The sequence below is a fragment of the Gekko japonicus genome, unplaced genomic scaffold (assembly GCF_001447785.1).
Source record: "Gekko japonicus isolate JY-2015 unplaced genomic scaffold, Gekko_japonicus_V1.1 scaffold1046, whole genome shotgun sequence".
NCBI lineage: Eukaryota > Metazoa > Chordata > Lepidosauria > Squamata > Gekkonidae > Gekko > Gekko japonicus.
The window spans coordinates 632,952-656,244 of record NW_015168678.1 but is presented as its reverse complement, the minus strand read 5'-3'; the positions used below and the strand labels follow the sequence as shown (position 1 = coordinate 656,244).

The window sequence follows — 23,293 nt, the reverse complement described above, 5'->3', positions numbered from 1 at the left end:
AGGGAGGAAGGAGAACGTTTTGCCCCACCATCCCTGCGGGCGTCGCAGCTGCCACCGAGAACAGCAGCGGTGGCCATAACTTTTTAAAGAGCCACTAAGGAGAGCTGGGGGGGCCAGAATGACCTGTTGCCGTGAGAGGTGGAATTTGCCCCTACAAGTCCAAGGCCACCACCCCGGGGCTCAGGGAGGAGGGAGAACGTTTCGCGCACCCCCTGTGGGCCATAACCTTTTAAAGAGCCCCTAAGAAGAGCTGGGGGAGCCATAATGACCTCTCGCGTGTGATGTCCGAGTGGCAACGCCACTGGTACATCACGCGAGAGGTAGAATTTGCCCCTACGAGTCCAAGGCCACCACCCCATGGCTCAGGGAGGAGAGAGAAGGTTTTGGGGGGGGCCACGGGCATCGCAGCTGCCGCCAAGAACAGCAGCAGCAGCCATAACTTTTTAAAGAGCCCCTAAGGAGAGCTGGGGGAGCCAGAATGATCTCTCGTGCGAGAGGTGGAATTCGCCCCTACGAGTCCAAGGCCACCACCCTGGGGCTCAGGGAGGCGGGGGAACATTTCAGCCCCCCCACACAGTTGCCCAACTGATAGCTGGTGGGAGCAGGGGGCGGGGCTTATTTGCCCGCCCCCTGGGCTCCTGACTGACGGAGCGGTGCTATGGTGCGCTCCGGCAGGAACCGAGGGCTGTATACTGCCCAGTTCTATAACGGGGGGAAAAAAAGAGATGAAAATGCAATAGATAAAAGTGTGATACTTGCTACTGCAAACTTTGCAAAGAATGCCATATGAGACAATACCATTCTAAGCAGAGATACACCCTTTCTAAGTCCATTGACTTTCAGTGAGTTTAGAAAGGTGTAACTCTGCTTAGATGGCACTGTATATTGTGGAGCAAACTTTAATTAACATTGTACAACTCTCACCACAGATGAAAATTTTAATTCTCTCCTGGTGTTCTCCTGAAATTATTCTCTCCTCACATCCATATGTAACACCTTGGTTCCTACCATCATTATGCCTTCACCTTTTAACAAAAATATTACACTCTGTCTGATAGACTTGTTACCTCTTGATGTATTCAGACACATCTCACTGAAGTCTCACTGGCACTTTATTCCAGTTTTGTTTTGGGGCAGGGTAAAAGCTGGAATGGCCCGGAATGGGCATTAAACACACAATAGTGCCGCAAAAAACAGTGGCATATATTACAGGCACTCCAGAACAGTATTCTAGAAGTGGAAACAGGGAACTCTCACTCTTTTATTATCCCTTTCCAGGCCAAAATACCTCCGTAACAGCCCGGAACGGTCCGGAACGAGCACTAAACAGACAATAGCACCGCAAAAAACAGTGGCATGCATTACAGGCACTCCAGAACAATATTCTAGAAGTGAAAACATAGAACTCTCACTCTTTTATTAACCCTTTTTAGGCTGAAATGCCTCCATAACAGCCCAGAACGGGCATTAAATACACAATAGTGCCACAAAAAAATAGTAGCATGCATTATAGGCCCTCCAGAACAATATTCTAGAAGTGAAAACACAAAACCCTCACTCTTTTATTAACCCATTTCTAGGCCAAAATACCTCCTTAACAGCCCGGAACGGGCATCAAACACAAAACAGTCCTGCAAAAAAAAATTGGCATGCATTACAGGCCCTCCAGAACAATATTCTAGAAGTGGAAACACAGAACCCTCACTCTTTTATTAACCCTTTCTAGGTCAAAATGCCTCCAGAACGGCCCGGAACGGGCATTAAACACACAATAGTGCCACAAAAAACAGTAGCATGCATTACAGGCCCTCAAGAACAATATTCTAGAAGTGAAAACATGGAACCCTGACTCTTTTATTGATCCTTTCTAGGCCAAAATACCTCCAGAACACCTCGGAACGGCCCCAAATGGGCATTAAGCAGACAATAATACTGCAAGAAACAGTGGCATGCATTACGGGTACTCCAGAACAATATTCTAGAAGTGAAAACAGGGAACTCTCACACTTTTATTAACCCTTCCCAGGCCAAAAAACGTCCGGAACAGCCCGGAATGGACACTAAACAGACAATAGCAACGCAAAAAACAGTGGCATGCATTACAGGTACTCCAGAACAATATTCTAGAAGTGGAAACAGGGAACTCTCACACATTTATTAACCCTTTCCAGGCCAGAATGCCTCCGGAACGGCCCGGAATAAAAAGGTAGGGATGACCTACGGGTACTATTGTCTGTTTAATGCTCGTTCCAGGCCGTTCCGGAGGCATTTTGGCCTGGAAAGGATTAATAAAAGTGTGAGAGTTCCCTGTTTCCACTTCTAGAATACTGTTCTGGAGTGTCTGTAATGCATGCCACTGTTTCTTGCAGTACTATTGTCTGCTTAATGCCTGTTCTGGGCCATTCCAGGGTTTTCCGGAGGCAGTTTGGCCTGGAAAGGGTTAATAAAAGAGTGAAAGTTCCCTGTTTTCACTTCTAGAATATTATTCTGGAGTGTTTGTAATGCATACCACTGTTTTTTGCGGTGCTATTTTCTGTTTAGTGCTCGTTCCGGGGCTTCCTCCTCTGAGTTCTCGGGGCCCGAGTTGGGGAGCACGAAGTGAGAAGTCGCCGGCAGACTGTCACAGTGAGAAGCCTCGTGGGCGATGGCGAGTTGGAGGGCTGTGTTGATCTTGATGTCGGCGGTGCCGATCATCTTCCTCCGCAGCTTTAGGTCGCTGATGCCCCACGCAAATTGCATTAGTAGGTTCTCCTCCATCTTCGTGAAGGCACAGTCCATGGCCAGCTGGTGCAGGGCGGCCATGAAAGCCGCAGCCGACTCGCCCGGTTTCTGAAGTCGGCCTTGGAATTTGATCCATCTGGCGAGCGTGGTTGGCCGTGGCGTAAGGTGCCCTGTCAGGTCTGTCCACGAGTCCCAGAGTTCGGGATGGGCTGGACTGAAGATCTCCAAGTTCCCCCGAGCAGAGGCCATGGTGTAGCGTTAGCGGGGAGTGGTGTTCCTTGATTCGGTGCACGGTGCAGTGCTGCTTGAGAGCGATGCGGGGCACGTTGGCTGGAACGATGCTCGGTGCTGTGCTGGGATGCGAGCCAGGCCTGGCTCAGCGGGATCCCATCCTCGTTGCCACTGAAAAGTACTGGGTTCGCCGCATGGAGGACTTGTACGACAACATGCATTTGCACATGTTTATTGTACTTAACACAAGACTAAACAACGGCCCTGCAAGGCCATCTATAAACACACCCACCCAGCACAGCCCTAGTCCATTGGAAGGTTTGAATTTCCCGCCAAAGCGGCTATTGGTTGGGGCTGGGGGGAGCTAGGATCCTATGATCCTATTGTCCAGGGGAGCCAAGCTCCTGTCTTTGCCGCGGACCCCTGGTGGGCTGGACTGAAGATCTCCAAGTTCCCCCGAGCAGAGGCCATGGTGTAGCGTTAGCGGGGAGTGGTGTTCCTTGATTCGGTGCACGGTGCAGTGCTGCTTGAGAGCGATGCGGGGCACGTTGGCTGGAACGATGCTCGGTGCTGTGCTGGGATGCGAGCCAGGCCTGGCTCAGCGGGATCCCATCCTCGTTGCCACTGAAAAGTACTGGGTTCGCCGCATGGAGGACTTGTACGACAACATGCATTTGCACATGTTTATTGTACTTAACACAAGACTAAACAACGGCCCTGCAAGGCCATCTATAAACACACCCACCCAGCACAGCCCTAGTCCATTGGAAGGTTTGAATTTCCCGCCAAAGCGGCTATTGGTTGGGGCTGGGGGGAGCTAGGATCCTATGATCCTATTGTCCAGGGGAGCCAAGCTCCTGTCTTTGCCGCGGACCCCTGGTGGCGGTCCGCGTACATAACACTATTATCTGTTTAGTGCCCGTTCTGGGCTGTTACAGAGGCATTTTGGCCTAGAAAGGGTTAATAAGAGTGAGAGTTCCCTGTTTCCACTTCTAGAATACTGTTCTGGAGTGCCTGTAATGCATGCCACTGTTTTTTGCGGCACTATTGTGTGTTTAATGCCCGTTCTGGGCCGTTCGGGAGGCATTTCGGCCTAGAAAGGGTTAATAGTAGAGTGAAGTTCTGTGTTTCCACTTCTAGAATATTGTTCTGGAAGGCTTGTAATGCATGCCACTGTGTTTTGCAGTGGTATTGTCTGTTTAGTGCCCGTTCCGGGCTGTTACAGAGGTATTTTGGCCTGGAAAGGGATAATAAAAGAGTGAGAGTTCCCTGTTTCCACTTCTAGAATACTGTTCTGGAGTGCCTGTAATGCATGCCACTGTTTTTTGCGGCACTATTGTGTGTTTAATGCCTGTTCCGGGGTGTTCCAGAGGCATTTCAGCCTAGAAAAGGGTTAATAAAAGAGTGAGGGTACCGTTTTTCCACTTCTAGAATATTGTTCTGGAGTGCCTGTAATGCATGCCACTGTTTTTTGCGGTACTATTATGTGTGTAATGCTCGAGTTCTGGCAGTTTCGGCTTTTACCCTGTCCCTTTTGTTTTGCCTTGAGACTCCAACTTGTGTCATACGTGGGAACAAAGTCCCATTCTTTTGCAAACATTCTGGGGTCTCTGGGCACCTGATGTACCATGCCTTGCCAATAGGCAGTGTTTGGTTAAATATTTTTTGCAATGTCTTCAGACCTAATTAGATGTTTATTAGTAATCTGCCAAAATAAAACAAATTTTCAAAAGTTATTCCCAGCATCTTCTAGTCTCTTTTTGGAATTCTGTAAGGTCTTTTTTTGGTTTCTTTGTTTACTTGCTTCATATAGTCCAACTCTCTCATTGAGTCGTAAAGCAGATTTCAGAATTAGAACGCAATGAAATAAAAACAGTATAATATAGCCTATTAACAATTGCAATGTAAAAAACAAAACCCGGCAAAATGGGGTTCACAAGGCTGCCTTCCCAGCCAACACACACAGAAAGAGAGCGAGAGTGGCCACAGCCAGGGCCGGCTTTGAATCAGGAAGGGCAACATGACGTTTCACAGCACTGAGAGAATTTCAGCTTTGGCAAAGCGGGGCAAGTGATTGCTGGGCTCATTTGCGCAAGCGCAGGATAAGGGGAACGGATGCGCACGCGTGTTCGACACGGGGGAGGCGGAGATTGTTTGAGTCGGCGCGATTCGGCCTTGCTCGCTTCTTGGCTGGGGGGGCGGGGGGAAGGGGCGCGCGGGGGGCCTGCTTGATGATCCCGGCCCAAGTAGCGCGAGTGCGCGCGGCCGGAGCATGAACGGCTGCTGAGCTGGAGGGCCCGGGAGGGAGGGCCGCGTCCCCTCCCCAGTGGGGGAGCCGGGAGCGAGCGATGGTGCTGGGCGGCCGGGGGAGTGGAAGCCGCGATGCCTCTGAAACGAGGCTGTCTCGGCACGGCCGCCGCCGCCGCAGCCTGGTCCTCGTGCTCCTCTCCGCACTGTGGTTGCCGCTGCCGCCGGCAGGCTCCGAAAGTCTGAGGGGGCCGAGCTTGGGTCCCTCTGGGGCACCCCTTCCCGCCGCCGGGCCCGGCCTGAGTGTCTACATGAGCCAGGAGGAGGTGCGGCGTCTCATCGGTGAGTTGCTGGGGGGGCTGGGGGGGCGGGGAGATGGGGACCGAAGTTGCCACTCCCTCGCGGTGCCCAGAGACAGGCGGTTGCCGGGCGGCTTTTGAGAGAGCGAAGGAGGCCGCGGAGCTAATGGGCTCCGGCTGGAGGAGGATCCCAGGCAAGGCCGGGGCTCGGCCGTGGGTTCGGTGGTGGTGGTGGGGTCTTCGATCCCCAGGCCCCGCGTTCCTTCTACGGCCTGGTTTTGTTGCCCTTCTTCCACAGTCTTACTGCCTGGAGCACATTGGATTGGATTTCAGGTGGGAAACTATGCAGCTCCGGGGGGTGGGGTGGTGGTGGCTGCGTCTGCCTTTGTAGTCATATTCCTTTTTGTGGTTCTTTAAATGGGCAAGTGGCTGGACGGTCCGCTTTCCAAATCAGCCCTCATAACAGCCCTGTGGAAGTTGTTATTGTAAATGGAAAACTGAGGCCGGGGCTTGCCTAAGCCCGCCCAGCAACTTTGATGGCAAAGGTGGGAACAGAAGTCTACCAGAGCCAAGTCCAACAAGCTCTTCGACCGCCCCAGCGTTATTCCTCAATGAGATGGATTGGTTTTGTCAACAGTTACTGTTTTGCTGTCATAAAGAGAACCTTCTTAAATAGGCATGATTTTAAAACTAATCCAAATTGTATAATACATGCAAATGATATTTTATACATTTCTGTCTTACTAGTACATAACTTTCAACTGAGGTATTTTTACAGGTAGGCAACCCACTGGTTTGTTGCCCTAGGTGTGTCAAATTGTAGATGATTTGTCCTACACCTTTAAGTGTTTGCAACATCAAAATCGTTTTGTTAGAATGAAGGTGTCAAAATGTCATTCATTTTTCATTTGGAAATGTTCTCATGTGGGCAGCCTGATTATAAAATGCACCTTGCAAAACTATTGTTATTAATTTTTTTTTGCAGAATTGTAGTAGAAAAGATGAGTGTTATGTGGTAGTCTATTTCTAAAATTCCTGATTATAAAGTATTATGAGGCATTATTACATTAACTGCTGCAAGAGTGTGTGTCAGGAAACTGCATCAGTTGCTGCTTCATCTTATAGAAGAGGAAGAGATACTTATTTGCGTAGATAACTTAGATATCAGCATGTGTTCTGTTCATGATTAAACACTTTCAGATATTGCTACAAATTACTAGGTTTTAAAAAAAAATGTTTACCAGCCCATCTGTGTATGCTTATACTCTACCCATTTGTGGTATATCAGTTGTTTAAAAAAACAAAACCCTATCTCTGTTCAATTACAAAAGGTTTTTTACCTGGAGTGGCCATTTATTGGTTGTTCCTAAAGATGTCTGGACATGCAGCAAAGTTGAATGATAATTTGGGAGGAGGGGGGAGCCCAGGCTAGCTGGATCTCATTAGATCTCAGAAGCTAAACAAGATTGATCCTGGCTAGTATTTGGATGGGAGTTTTCCAAGGAATACCAGGATCATGACACAGAGGTAGGCAGTGGCAAAGCAGCTCTGAATGTCTCTTGCCTTGGAAAGCCTTTGCGGTTGCCATAAGTTAGCTGTGACTTGATGGCACTTTCTGCTAATTTACTAGAAGGACTTTGTGTGTTAAACCACTGTAAATATCTCTGTGTAAGCCCCATTTCCATAGAGCAAAAATTTACAATTAATCATTGCTCCTTTCAGATATATTTAGTTAAGTGCTATGACATTACCTTAAACTTAGTAAGCTTACCAAATCACAATGTATTTTCATTCCGAGGTAGTATAGTTGACTAGATAGGTACATTGAAAACACAACTGAACTATGACAGGTTGGAAATAAGAGCCTGAGAGCCAGTTCCGCCAAAAGGAAAGGAAGATGAAAGTGGGAGAATGTAGAGTCCAAGTGATTTTTTCCCCCTGGACAATAGGAGGGACAGATTCTGTCCTTGCATTTGCAGGACATGAACATTAAATCTGTTTAATAAGTTTGTGTGTATCTGATAAAGGTAAAGGTTCCCTTGCTCGAAAGCCAGTCGAGTCCGACTCTAGGGTTGCGGTGCTCATCTCCGTTTCAAAGCCGAAGAGCCAGCGCTGTCCGAAGACATTTCCGTGGTCATGTGGCCGGCATAACTAAACACCAAGGCGCACAGCACGCTGTTAGCTTCCCACCGAAGTGGTACCTATTTATCTACTCGCAATTCCTTGCTTTTGAACTGCTAGGTTGGCAGGAGCTGGAACTAGAGACGGGAGCTCACTCTGTCATGCGGCACATTCGGGTCTCAAACTGCTGAACTACTGACCTTCCACAGCCTGCAGTTCAGCGTCTTAACCACTTGAGCCACATCTGATACACTATTTCTAATCTGAAGAGTATCTCATTAGACTGCCTTGTGGGCAAGAGATTTATTTATTTATTTATTTATTTATTTATTGGAGTTATACTCTGCCCTCCCGGCCGAAACAGGCTCAGGGAGGCTTACATAAAATGGTTAAAACAATTTAAAACATATAAAATCTAAGGTGCAATACATCCATACATTCCTATGCGACAGCAATTGTAATCCAATGTTTTTGTAACAGGAGTCAGTTAGTACAGACTTAGATGATGAACACAATCCCAGGGAGGCTCCAAGTTATGTTAAGGTGTTAACTGTGGTCAAATGCTTGGTGGAAGAGCTCTGTCTTGCAGGCCCTGTGGAATTGAAGTAAATTCCGCAGGGCCCTGGTGCCCTCAGCAGCTCATTCCACCAGCATGGAGCTGCCACGGAGAAGGCCCTAACCCTGGTTAGGGCCAGTCTGGCCTCTTTAGGGCCAGGAAGCACTAGGAGGTTTTGTGCCCCTGAACGCAGTGCTCTCTGGGGAACATGTGGGGAAAGGTGGTCCCTCAAGTATGCTGGCCCCTGACCATAAAGGGCTTTATAAGTGAGAACTAGCACCTTGAAGCAAATTCAGTATGCTATAGGCAGTCAGTGTAATGCTTTCAGCGCAGGCTGGATGTGTTCTCGCGGAGAGAGACCCAACAACAGCCTGCACAACAGCATTCTGCACCAGCTGCAGCTTCCAAATTTGGGACAAGGGCAGCCCCATGTAGAGAGCTTTACAGTAGTCTAATCTCGAGATGACCATTGCATGGATTACCATTGCCAAGTCGCTACATTCAAGGAAGGGAACTAACTGTCTAATCAGCCGAAGATGGTAAAAGGCTGACTTGGCAGTGGCTGCTACCTGGGCCTCCATTGTTAAGGAGGCATCAAGGAGCACTCCTAACCTCTGGCGCTGGCAACAGAGACGCCCCATTGCAGGTCAGGAGTGAGATCCCTAACCCCGGGCCACCATGACCTAGGCACAGAACCTCCGTCTTCATCGGATTTAATTTCAACCGACTCAGTCGAAGCTATCCAGCCACAGCTTATAACGCCAGGTCCAGCTCTTCCGGCCCAGAGTTCGACTGGCCGCCCAGTAACAGATACAGCTGGGTGTCATCAGCGTACTGGTGACAACTGAGTCCGTAGCTCCGAGCTATCTGGGCAACGGGGCGCATATAGATGTTAAGTAACATCAGAGATAGAATTGCTCGTTGAGGCTCTCTGCAAGTCAACGGGTGCCTTTGAGATAATTCTTCCCCAAGCGCCACCCTTTGTCCCCGGCCCTGGAGGAAGGAAGCAAGCCATTGTAAGGCAAACCCCTGTACTCCAGCGTCGGCGAGGCAGTGGACCAGTTCACAGTTGTGGATGCAGAAAGTGTCATCCATAAATAAACTAGCCTAATCCTCTTGTAGAGTTGACCTGCGTTCAGTGTCCTTGCTGTTTTTGTGAAGTGGTAACAAGTGTTGAGTGGTGCATAGAGCTGTTGATGTTGCTCCTGCTATGCATAGATGTAGACATCAGAAGATACCTCACATTTGCTGCCCTAGCATTGCCCATTCAGACTGGAACGATTGAATGTCTAGGATATGGCCTTTACAAGAGCATATACATAAGTTGTCAATATACTGATAGTAAATATTTGCTTATTCTATGATAAACGTGTGGATCTGTAACACTTTTCCTTCACCTTTTCAACCTGATTGTTGTCAGGTTATCAAAACTCATTACTTTGAAAACCAGGGTTTTCTGGATCCTAAAAAAAAAAAAAAAGGTTATGGATGCAAGCATGTTAACAGTGTCTCAGGAGAGTTTTTAATGTCAGCTACTATCTCTTGTTCCATATTTGTACTATTTACTTAAGCAGTTAACTGCCATTTCCCTTGGGTACTTTTTTTTTTTTAAATAATGCTGTTTGTTCACCCAGCATTGAATGATACAGTTGCTACCTAGTTTACACCTGTGATTGTGTTGAATGCTCTGGTAAGTGTAATGAAATTTTTAATCATTTATGTGGTCTAAAAGTATACATGTATATGCTACAGTTCTTTCAGCTCTGCTCGTTGAGTCTTCAGCTTTTAAAATGCTTTAACTGTTAAAAATGTCATTTGGAGTAGCAGTTAGAAGGGAAGAAAAAGTTTTAGCGTGCACCCATCTGTATCACAGCTTGCACTTAAAAACAGTATGTATGATAAATCACTTTGAAATAACTTTGCACATCATAATTACTTAATCTGACACATAGAAGATGGTAAAGGAGAAGTTGATACTAAAATGTTATTGGGGAAAAAATTAATGTACAGATTTTCTTTGCACGCTTGCTGCACTGTGTGTTACAAAAAGTCTTGAGATACAATCTTGTTTCTAGCAAGTAGTCCTGGAAAGAAGAGATGACAAAACTGTATGCTTTCAGGAGGCTTACTTCCTGCTTGAAGGCATGGTATGTTTAAAGAGTTCTGCATTAGACTCAGGCCCTCTTTTGGGCAAATATGCTGTAGTATTGAAGGTCATTTAACTAATCTGTTCCTTTTATTTAGCTAATCTGTTCCCTTTGCAGAAAGGGGTTAGGCAGGGATGTCTTTTGATTCCCTTTCTGTTCAGTTTGTATCTTCAAGATATGGTGCTAAGACTGAACAAACAAATATTTCATTATCCCATGCTGGTGTCATTTCTGGTTTCTGTGTTGTTGTTGTTTAGTCGCACAGTCGAGTCCGACTCTTCGCGACCCCATGGACCACATCATGCCAGGCCCTCCTGTCTTCTGTTGTGCTCCGGAGTTTGCTTAATTTCATGGACAGTAACAAAAGGTTTCTGTCTTGCTCTATGCCAACAATACCATATTGCAAAGAAGTCTAAGGTGATGGTCTTGGAGTGTTTTGAATTGGTATGTAGATGGGAAACCTATCAAGCAAGTTAGTAAAACTAGGTATAATTTTTCATGTGAATATGAAATGGTCATATCATCTTAGAGATGTGTACTTCAAAGCTGCGATAGCAATGAAGGCAATTGTTTGATTTTTTTTTACACAAAAGGCAGGCAATTTGACCCTGCAGCTATCGCAAAATTTAATAGCTAAGTTGGGTCACAGTTTCTTTAAGGAACCTCTATTTGGGTGAAGGGTACCAGGGAACAAATAGATAAACTTTATTGCAGTTTTTGGGTAGGATAATAGGAGCACCAAAGGTAGTTGCAGGTGTTACCCTGCATGCAGAATTGGCACAGCGTTCCTTGGAGGCCTGAGTGTGGGCTGCACCATTTAGGTTTGGCATTAGGCTCAGGACGATTAAAATATTTTGTATATACTTTTCATTTTGTAATTCTTAATATTTCCAATTCATCAGTTGCACAGTACTACTTGCATAGAAATTTGTAGCATGTTGAAGAATGTGTGGCTTGTTGAAGATACCTTGTTTTGAGCCTGTTAAAGTCTAATTCAAATGTTAAAATTTGGTAAATATTGAACCTAGCACAAATGTGCAGTTTGTGCTATGCCAACTCATATGCAAAGGGGGAGAATTGCTTCCTGACATGGATCTGCCCTCAGAGTTGTCTTGTGACAGTTATATGAGTGGGAATGGGTAATAAGAATTAGTTGTGTTCTGGTAAATGCCTTTTGTATTTGTTTGAAAGGCTTAGTAATTTATATCTGTCTTTCCTCCTTGGCTGAAGGCATCTGGTAAAGTCAAATTTAAAACATATAAGATACTGTAAAAGCCTCAATACCATCCTCTCCAGTGGCTGCAGTCTTACACGTCATTAAAAGCCGTAGAAATGAAATAGCCTTGCAGGGCCTCCTAAAAATTTCCAGAGACGGCACTCTCCTCCTCTTCTCAGGGAGTCTGTTCATAGGGTGAGAGCTATTACTGACAAGGTACATAGCTCTGGTCAATGCTAGGTGACCTTCCTTAAGTCAAGAAACAGCCAGTAGGTGATAACCTGATGACCACAGTTGCCATGCAAGGGAATAGGAGAAGAGAATGTCCTGGGCTGTAAAGGGGTTTTAAAGGTCATAATCAGTACCTTGAATTGAACCTGGAAACAAACTGGCAGCTAATGTAGCAGTTTAAAGATGGGTGAGATATTTCCCCATCAGCTAGCTCCTGACAATAATTGAGCTGCCACATTCCTATCCAGTTGTAGTTTCACACACGTAACATTTCACCTTGCTTAGTGTGTCTCAATTGCAAGTTAGGTTCTGTTATACTAAGAAAAGGCCTACTCTCAAGTTCTGCTTCTGTGGTGGTGATACTGCAAGATGAGTTTTGGGTAGGTTGGATGATCAGGCCGAATACACTCATATTAGTAGGGAATCAGCTTACTTTGATTTTTTAAAGATTTTCTATGGTGCAGCAAATTAATATGTTGGACCAGTTATATTATGTATGCTAAAGTTCCAGTGGCAAGCCAGATAATTAGTTTTTGACTATAATTGGTTTTGTTTGGAATTAACTAGCTGCTTTGACTTCTAGGTAGCTAAAACTGTGTAGGCACTGATCACACAGCCTCTGCAACACATGGATAATTTTGATAATTATCTTTTGATTATCAACCCTTTTGATAATTTACAGAATTTTTAATGCACTGTAATAAATGCACAAAAGTGGTAAAATCAGTATTTGTGATTCATCACAGATGGTTTGAAGCCCTGTTTCCTGGGTTCTGTTGTCTTGAATATGTTGAAATTAGTTCAGTTCAGTTGCAGTTGATGCTTGCTGGGGAAACTGGTGGCCGGCTTGCTCCATGGGAATGGGGTAAGGGGAGAATTGCATTCAAATGTGATGCTTTGGTTCATTTGCTGACTTCCTTGTGAGAAGAAAAGTGTGCAGTCTTTCCTTTATCACAGCTCTGGGGGTGAAGTAAAATTGCAGCAGGCCCTTTGCCTTAGACTTATTCAGACATTGATCTGCCCAATAGGCAAGAGGTACTTTCTTCAAACGGTCCACAGAATGTCAAGTACATGGCTTTGCTCTGTTTGCTTGTATGTACAGTAAAATGTAAACTAGGACTCATAGGAACGTTCTGGCACCCCAGTTTTAAATGTGTTGTGTAAAAGCAATTTTCATTCAAGTGTTTAGTATCTGGGTCTAAACTGTTTAGTTAGTGATAAGTCAGAGTATAGTTTAAAGGCTCTGTTTTGTTAGGAGTCAACATATTTGAATGGTTATGGCTGTAACCCAAAGAAGCAATAACTGGTTGGGAACTGTGTATGTAAATACAATTTTTGTTGGCTTTACTACACAAACTTTAAACTCAAACAGTATGTCTTTTTCTGTTAAAGTGGGTTGTCTCTTTGGTAGTCAGTGGCTTAAAACATTTTTAAAAGCCCTGTTTTGACTTGAGTTCGTAGATACTGTACTTGTACCTTTTGCAAATAAAGAAAGCATAGTTTTCCTATATTAAAATTTAAATTGGAATTTTCTGGTTGTGAAATATGGCAGCTTTGTAGGGGTTTCCAAGGCAAGAGACATTCAACGGTGGTTTGCCAGCGCCTGGCTCTGGGTAGCAACCCTGGTATTCATTGGTGGTCTCCCATCCAAAGAATAGCCTGCTTAGTTTTCGAGATCTGATGAGATCAGGCTACCATGGACTGTCCAGGTCAGGGCATCAATTCATACTGGTCCAGTTTTCTTGCACATAACATAAAGTCCCTTGTTTCTCCAGGTTCGGGGACAGAGGGTGGCAGTTGGGGAACAACTATCCAGAAGGCACCCACTAATCTGTGGAGTGCTCCAAGGAGCAGTGCTTTCCCCAATGCTGTTCAACATCTATATGCGCCACCTTGCCCAGATTGCCCAGAGACATGGACTGGGCTGTCACCAATATGCGGATGACACCCAGCTCTATATGTTGTTGGATGGCCAGTCAGACTCTAGTCCGGGAGATCTGGACCTGGCATTGAAAGCTGTGGCTAGTTGGCTTAGACTGAGCCGACTGAAATTGATTCCGACGAAGATGGAGGTCCTGTGCCTGAATCGGAGTGGCCCAAGGTTAGGGATCCCTCTCCTGACCTTCGATGGGGGGGGGCGTTGGTGCCAGTGCCAGAGGTTAGGAGTTTGGGAGTGCTCCTGGATGCCTCCTTAACGATGGAGGCCCAGGTAGCAGCCACTGCGAGATCTGCCTTCTACCATCTAATGCTGATTAAGCAGTTGGTTCTCTTCCTTAAATGCAATGACCTGGCTACAGTGATCCATGCAATGGTCCCCTTGAGATTAGATTACTGCAATGCTCTCTACATGGGGCTGCCCTTGACCCAAATCTGGAAGCTGCAGCTGGTGCAGAATGCAGCGGCGAGGCTGTTGTTGTGTCTTCCTGTGCAGGAACACATCCAGCCTGCCCTAAAGACACTGCACTGGCTGCCTATAGCATACCTGATACGGTTCAAGGTGCTGGTTCTTACCTTTAAAGCCCTATATGGGTTTAAAGCCCTACTTACCTAAGGGTTTGCCTCTCCCCACATGTCTCCCAGAGAGCACTAAGATCTGGGTCCCAAAATCGTCTGGTTCTCCCAGACCCAAAAGAGGCCAGGTTGGCTACAATGAGGGTCAGGGCCTTTTCCGTGCCAGTCCCTCACTGGTGGAATAGGCTCCTGGATGACATCAGGCCCCTGCAGGACCTTTTGCAGTTCCGCAGGGCCTGCAAGATGGAGCTCTTCCGCCAGGCTTTCAAGTAGGGTGCCGCCTCGACTTTATGGCCCTGGCCCTAACATTAACATCACTACCAACCTGGCAGCTGGATGTTTAACAGCTTGGCAGGAGCCTGGAGGCGGCCATTCAGCAATAACAATGTCATGATCTTGTAATTTATTTATTTATTTATTATTAAATTTATAGTCTGCCCTCCCCGCAAGTGGGCTCAGGGCGGCTCACAGATAGGGCACATATTCCAATAGTTAAAACAATTAAAAACAAGATAAAACAATCAATCATTACAACAAGGTAATAACGCTAGGTATTGTGTAACTATGGTTTTATACTTAAATTTATTTTAATGTTGTTATATTGGAGTTTTAAATATATATTTATATCCATGTTGTTCGCCACCCTGAGCCCGCCACGGTGGGGAAGGTGGGATATAAATTTTTATAACTAAATAAAAGTGGCCCTCACAGTAGCATTTTGCAGTACAGCTTTGAAAGACTGAACGCTGAAGGAAATGCAGAAAGCAGTGCTGAAGAAGAGTGTGGAGACTTAGTGCAGTAATTCTGACTGTGGAATTCCAATAACCTTTATTGGCATAACAATAACTATAAAAAGAATAGCAGTACAAATCAACCCATATGTCAGCAAAGGGAAACAATCAGAGTACAGCAGTTTGTAACATAAAGCAGTTTGTAAAGATAAAAATTCAGAACAATAATCTCGAATATCGCAGTAATTAAAACAGTTACAATAAGAAACTGAACTATCTGAAGAGGATAGACACACCTTATCTCTCTCTCTCTCGCTCACTCTCCATCTCCTTCCTCTTCCTTCAACTGCACCATCTGTGCTGAGCCCACCAACACTTTCTAGAACATCTGAATACCAGAACTGAATAATAAAGAATATTTTGTGACTTGTTTCACCAGGGATCTTGATTATGATTTGGAAATGTGCAACAATCTCTCTCACTAACAACAGAAAATTCAGTTTGGTTTTAGGAGCTGTATTCATTCTGAACTTGGCAAAGTTAGACTAGTGAAACTAAAATAACAATTTGCTCTTGACTATTAGAACGTTGAAATTTGCTGGTTCTGTAGCTACTCTGGGATTTCAGGTTCTGTGCTTTGCATGTTGATTAGGATCCATGAGACTTTACATCTGTAGTGTTTTTTCTTAGCCAGTGTCACATTTTGAGCACATTCATGGTATATATAGGTCTGGGTAAACTAAGCTAGAAGCTAGTCTTTGTAGCAGTTTTATGATGGATTTTTTCCGGAATATTAATATTTATTAACTAGTGATCATTCTTTAAGAAGGGGAGACCAGCCCAGAGGGAAACCAGACCTTACAAAAGCAAAGGTGGGCAGCTCCAGTAGTTGTAGTCATGGAGTACTGGTGGAGGAAAAAGCAAAGGAGTAATATTAATTTACGGAGTGTGTTAAATTCCAAGGACACCCACCCACCCCCGGTAAATTATTGTCCTGAGCCAGAACAGCACCATGTAGGAGAAGGAAGGAGGGAGTACTGTTAATGTAGCTTCCTGGCTTGTTGTTGTATGTACAGATTAAGATAAAAAACAGAAGAAGGGAAATATCACATCTTATCCTTTTGGAGTATGTTGGGTATCAGTTGAAGTTCAATAGACACTAGCACTGAATGTGCATAGCGGTGAGAAGTGAGCTGTACCCCAGTATACTGTTGAGAGAAATTTACAGTTAGTGGCTTGCAGACACTGTGTACCATGCCTGTTTGGGTCCACTTCAAAGGAAGGTGTGTTCTACAGTAAACTGGATGTTAATATGTGTTTTGAAAGGATGTGCATCAATTTAGATTTTTCCCCCCTCTGTTATCTCACCCTCCACTTGGTATCAATATTTCTCAGACTTATTCCAAGAGGAAACTCTTGAGCCCTTCCATACGGTCAAAATTGTCTTAGATAATACTCCAGAATGGCCCCCTGTTACCCCTGAAGAAGTAGTTACGCTGACTGATCAACTAAAACCAGGTAAAGCATGGGGTCCTGGTGCAATACCATCGGAAGTCCTAAAAGCAGACCCGAAATGGTGATCGCCCCCATTGGCTGCTTGTTTTACTATTATAAATTCTACTGGACACATCCCTGCCATGTGGACTAATGCGATTATTGTACCAATCTGTAAGAAGGGTGACCACTCAATCCCCTCTAACTTCAGACCTATAAGTCTACTATGTCATAGGCAAGTTTTATGCCAAATTATTACAAATCAAATTTAACGATTGGCTAATAACACAGAAAATGATCGATCCAGAACAAATAGGTTTTAGACAAGGGAAATCTGGTATGGACCATTGCTTAGTTCTCTCTCACTTAATTAACAAACAAGTAAGATCCAAAAGATCCAAATTATATGCAGCATTCTTAGACTTCAAAGGGGCCTTCGATTCTATTTCTAGGAACTGCCTTTGGGAAAAACTAGCTAGTACATCCCTTGATAAGAGGTTGATAAGAGGTTACTCTTTCTAATCAGTAGACTATATGACGTTACCTCGTGCCAAATCAGATGCTCCTCAACTGGTAGTTTGACACCCAAGATTTCTACTAATAAGCAAGGATATGTGCTTGCACCCCTCCTTTTTAACTTGTTCCTGAGGGATTTGGCTCCATTCTTAATTCAAGTGGATGGACACTGTCCCAAGTTAGGCTCCACCCATATACCAAACTTGTTATATGCAGATGATATGGTTCTGCTTTCTTGCACTCGTGTGGGGCTATTTTGACTTCTAAACAGCTGTCAGGATTATTGTAAGTTCAATCAATTAGAACTAAATTATGAGAAATCAAATACCTTAGTTTTCTCAAAATCCAGGAAGCAATTCACATGGAGGATTGGCGGTCATAAGATACTTGAAGTATCTAGGTCTTTACTTTCACACCACCACAATTTGGACTCACCAGCCCAGGATAGCAATTAACAACCTTAAGGCAAATATCAATGCCCTTCTACAGTTTTACTTTTCAGAGAGAGGGAACCAATTTGTGTCATCTGTGTTAAAAGTATTTAATATAAAAATAGTGCCCCAATTACTCTCTGGAGTCCCTATTTGGATTGAGGCAGTCAACAAGTCAGTTGAACAGGTGCACACAAGCTTTCTACGGAAGATACTAAGAGTTCCACCCTGTGCCCCATATGAAGCCCTCTGTTTGGAATGTGGTCAAAGTCTTATGTCTACAAGAGCGTGGCTTATGACCTTCAAATATTGGGCTCGATTGCACTATAACTCTGATTCCACTAGCTATAGCTATCAGATGTTAACTGAGGTTCACCTTGGCTTGCCATCATAGAAAAAAAATTGAGATCCTTGAATATCCCTCTTGAATCTATGTTGATGCTTTCAGAAACAGGTGCTTCACAGAATAAAGAGCAGATTATTGGAGACAGAGTCGTGGAACTTTTATAATGCAGCCAATAAGACTTGTTCCCCCCTGAACCATTGTAGGATGCCTGCCCACTTATTTTTTCCAACTGCAATCTCCAAAATCGTACCGAATTTTTTCGCTAGCCAGGCTAAATATTTTACCCTCAGCAATTTTATTTGGAAGATTTCAGGGTATTCCCTACGCCAATAGATTTTGCCCTTGTACAGGCAAAACTATTGAAACAGTGTACCATGTGCTGTTTGAATATCACCAATTTTAGGCAGTGTTTTCCTAGGCTGAACAAACTATCATTTTTGTTAAATAGCACTGAGGAAAACATAATTGAACCGGTGGCAAAATTCTTACTGGCTGCTGTTTCTATACGCAGTAAAATTTTGTAAATGCTCAATGCAGGGTATTTTATTGGAAATCGTATCTTATCCAGAAACTGAATTTTACTTCTTAGATACAATGTTTTACTTCTATGAAATGCCATTAAAGGAACTGTTTGTGTGTATATTTTTTTAAAATTTCATGTTTACTTCCCATCTCCTGTCATAGCCCATACATGGAAGCTGCCTAACAAAGGTCCTTTCAGAAATATTAAGCAACATTTTCCTGGAATAATATTCCTAACTTCAAAAATTTAACCCAGTTGCTAACACAATGAGAACCAAATGGATACACAAAATGGTCTTAATTTATAGGAGACTCTTAAGAGCGTTCATAAAATATAAAGATGAAAATAACACTAGAGTTGCCCACAATTATTGGCAATCTGTTAAATGCTTAGAAAACAAAATACAGCTTTTAATGTTTTGTGCTGCTCAAAGAGATGTTCTGAATGCAAAAACCCTATTAAATAAACAAAAATTACTTCCCCATGCTGATTGAATTTTTCCCCCTGTTTTGTGAAACTCTCTATAGCGCTAAAGCTAAACTACTTTAATTAAAGGGCCACTTGAAAAAGCCTTATTTTGTTGAACTTCTGAAGTGACATGAAAGGTTTTGTAATGAATAGGGATGGGCATGTACCAGGAAAACACTGTTCAGCTTGTGGTTGAGCCCAGTTTACAAACCATCACAAACGTTTTGGTACTCAACGAACCGGTTTTGTTCATGAGGTTTGTGACACAGTAGAATGGCCCCCGGTGTGCTAGAGACACCAACCTTGCAGTGGGCCTCTGGGTGACTCCCCTCTACATACCCTCCAAGTTATGTGTAGATTGGATTTATAGGGTCAGAGTTACGGCCCGCCCACAGAAGGTGCCCAATGCTCCAATGGAAGAAGAAAACAGCATAAAAAGCAAAGGTAATAGATGCCCAGCAGAACAGAATCAAAGTCCCAGAGAGTCTCTGCAGAAGAAACTGAAGGTAAGGGGCATTTTGCAAGCCCAGGAAAACCAGTGCAGTGTGTTCAGCAAAAAACCAGTGCCACTGTGGCACTGCAAACAGGACTGAGGTCAAGCTAGGAAAGTGCTTTGGGGGCAAATGTCAGGCACGGGTTCAAAAGTGTATGGAATGAACCTCTTGCAAGCCACACACTCCAAACACACAGGGAACATCACCCTGTTGCCCGCTCCTCTACAATCTCTGCAAGTTGGAGGCAGATTACATTTCTGGGGTTCAAGTTATGGACCCCCCCCCCCAAGGTCTTCCCAGTGCTCTCTCTGGAAAAGACAGCTCTGGATACAAGAGTCTATGGAATGGATCAGGACCAAGCCAGTGACACCAAACTCACAGGGAAACTTCACCTGGGCAGAGCCCCTCCCCCCCCCCGCCAGACACTAGAAGCAGGGCAAGTACTCTCCTACACTCGCAGCCCCCCAAGTCTCCAAAGGCAGGTTCTGAAGGACAGAAAGGCAGACATCCGCAGAGTTCCAGGAAGAGCTCCTCAAAGTAACCCCGTGACAGCTTGGTGGAGGCACCCCACCCTCACTAGAGAAGCAGGGGAAGCATGCCCACAACTCACTCTCTCTCATACACACATCCCGGGCTGAAACACACAGGTCTAGAGCACATCCATCAAGTGCTTTGAATTCTTCTACCAAGCAGAGGAGTGGAACACATCTCATGCCAGCCAGGTCACCCCTGAGGTCTCCAAAGACAGGTTTAGAACGACAGAAAGATAGACATCCCCAGAGTTCCAGCAGGCTCCCTAAAGTAACCCCAGAAGAGCTTGGCTGGCACCCGTGACATGCACTGGAACCCAGTGAGGTGTGCCCACAACATTCCCATGACCCCTCAGGCCCAAACACATAGATCCTCTCGTCACAGCCCACCCCTAGACGAAATTTTTGTTTATTCACCATTAGCAAAACACAGTGTACAGACAGGCAATCACCTGTTGTGAATTGTACAACTGCTTCGGAAGGGGTAGTCAAATGGGAGCTTGCTTGTACAGGCAGATGTTTGTTGTACTGAATATTGTTCCAGGGAGTAGGTGAATGTGGGAGGAAGGACAGCTGCTTTCTAGCACTGGGCTGGAAGGGGCCACGGAGAGGTGTATCCAAGGCAGGAACAGCAACAGGGAGCTGTGTGGAAGGGGAGGATGTTCTCCCCCCCCCCCAAAAAAAATCACTGCTAGAGTCCTCTCCAAAGAGTGTTAGTAACTGTTGGTCTCTGCCTCTGGGCAGTGCTAACAGCTCTTTTGCTTCTGTGTGGAGCCCCAGGAACAGATCAGGGAAAGGGGGCTCCAAGACCCCTGGTGGTGACTTGCTTAAGGGTAGGCTCTGATGGGCTGGCAGGATGGGTTTGGTGCTTGGGGATAGGGACCTGTGGTACAGGGGGATGGAGGACATCTTCTCCACGATAAGCACCCTTTGCACCCATTTTCATCCTCATGGCCCAGAGGGGTTCACAATCAGGAGGCGTGGGCTGGTATAAAATGTGGGTCCTCAGCCAAGGTACTCGGTAGCTAAGCCCCTGTGGTTGGCATGAACAGAGAGACAGGATGGCTCAGAGCCCCGAGTCCACATAACACCCCCATACCTCAGCAGGGGAGAGGAGTTCACAATCAAGAGGGAATGTGCTCTGCTAGTCTGATTTTAACAAGTTCTCTGCCTCTTTGTGTAACTGTGATCAGCCAACAGAGGGGAGAGGGTGTGGAGCTGAGCATTTATGTAGCATTATGATCCCATAGAGCAGAAAGGGAACTCTGTTATTGGCAGCCAGCAGTGTGTGTTAAGCTTTAGAGGGCTCCTATTTGTGTTCCCAAGTCTGGAGAATTCCCCCCCCCCCCCCATTGCCTTGGAGTTTTGCAAACAGTTTAATTGAGTGGAGATTGTCTGGAAATGTATCCATTCATGAACTGCCACAAACAGCATCAAAGTTCATTAAATGTTTGTGCTGGGCGCCCTTCCACAAACATTGTTTTGTGACCTGGTTTGTGCCCTTCCCTAGGAATGAACACAAGGGTCCCCCAGCATCCTTCATGATGATCAATAAATTCCTGCCTTTCCCTGGTGTCTGTGGTTCAGAATGTGCGTTATCTTTTAAGAATGACCTTGTCTTTTTATGGTATGGTGCAAGTCTACCTTATTGTTCTATGCTTGATTTAATTTATTCTCTTTGGCTTATACCCAGATGGATAGCACAAAGATATATGTTAATGTGATTTTGCTTGGACAAAACCGCGTCAGTAAGATTCAGTAATGAGAAACTAGATCTCTGATCCTTATGTTTTCTGCATATGAGCTTGTTCAATGGGGACTGCAAGTCAAAAAATTTTAAATAGATTTATTTAGTTGATTTCCAAGCAAGTTATTTAACCCAATTGCATGAATAGCTCCTGCCTAATCTGCAGTAGATTCTTTAAAGATTCTAAATTCCCTTTTTTAGTATGTCCCTAAGATTTATTTTTAGCATGTTGTTTTGTCATACAAATACTCTTTCTTCAGATAGTGCCTTCCTAGCAATGTATTTAGGGTATTTGTCGTCCATGAGTGTGATTTATGTTCTGAAGTGTGTGTTTTCCTTTACTTACAAACAAGGACAGAGTTCCTAAATGTTTAGAAATCTGTTGCCTGACATTACTTGCTTGGTAGTGTTTATTTATTATTTATTTATTGTCAGATTTGTACCCCACCCTCCCCGCAGAGCAGGCTCAGGGCGGCTGTTTCTTTTGAATTAATATATTCTAAAGTATCTAGTATACCAGTTATATTATCTTGTTATAGTCTGGTTCTCTGTTATCCTATGGAGGGCTCCTAATATTTCTGAAGTGTTGGAAACTGGTATATTTTTAGGCTGTGTACTGGTTAGAATCACTATTTTGTGTTCATAGGTTCCCGCATAAAATACCTTAGTACCTTGGAAGTAAGCCATCTAGGCATCTTCTCTCGGTATTATACACAGGTCTGAATTTGAAATCTAGTGTGTAGAAAGGAAACACTATGTCTTGGTAACTAATGGATTCTGATTAACCACTTCACTGCTTACTCCCAACTCCAAATCATTAATGAACAAGTTAAAAAGCAGTGGACCAAGTACTGCAGGGATCAGTACTTGGTCCACTGCTTTTTAACTTGTTCATTAATAATTTGGAGTTGGGAGTAAGCAGTGAAGTGGCAAAATATGCGGATGATACGAAGTTGTTCAGAGTGGTGAAAACCAGTGAGGATTGTGAGGCACTCCAAAGGGATCTGTCAAGGATGGGCAAGTGGGCGTCAACATGGCAAATGGGGTTCAATGTGGCCAAGTGCAAGGTGATGCACATTGGAGCCAAAAATCCTAAATATAAATACAGATTGATGGGGTCTGAACTGGCAGAGACTGATCAAGAGAGAGATCTTGGAGTTGTAGTAGATAACTCACTGAAAATGTCGAGACAGTGTGTGACTGCAATAAAGAAGGCCAATGCTATGCTGGGGATTATTAGGAAGGGTATTGAAAACAGATCAGCCAATATCATAATGCCCCTATATAAATCAATGGTGTGACCTCATTTGGAATACTGTGTGCAGTTCTGGTCACCACACATTAAAAAGGATATTATAGCTTTGGAAAAAGTGCGGAAAAGGGCAACTCGAATGATAAAAGGGTTGGAACACTTTCCCTATGAGGAAAGGTTAAAGCGCTTAGGGCTCTTTAGCTTGGAGAAACGACGGCTGAGGGGAGACATGATTGAGGTTTATAAAATTATGCATGGGATAGAGCAGGTAGAGAAAGGGGTACTTCTCCCTTTCTCACAATACAAGAACTCGTGGGCACTCAATGAAATTGCTGAGTGGTCAGGTTAGAACGGATAAAAGGAAGTACTTCTTCACCCAAAGAGTAATTAACACATGGAATTCACTGCCACAGGAGGTGGTGGCGGCTACAAGCATAGTCAGCTTCAAAAGGGAATTAGATAAGCATATGGAGCAGAGGTC

General features: G+C 44.7%; 1 protein-coding gene across 2 annotated transcripts in view; it reads left to right on the top strand.

Moving 5' to 3' along the window:
* Positions 1-5,157: 5,157 nt before the first annotated feature.
* Positions 5,158-23,293, top strand: part of RYK (receptor-like tyrosine kinase) — a 57,026-nt gene continuing 38,890 nt past the window's right edge. For both annotated transcript variants that reach the window (XM_015415381.1, XM_015415380.1), the window contains exon 1: positions 5,158-5,541. In XM_015415381.1, the coding sequence (XP_015270867.1) occupies positions 5,301-5,541 (241 nt within the window). In that variant the 5' untranslated portion in view covers positions 5,158-5,300. The remainder of the gene's footprint in view (positions 5,542-23,293) is intronic.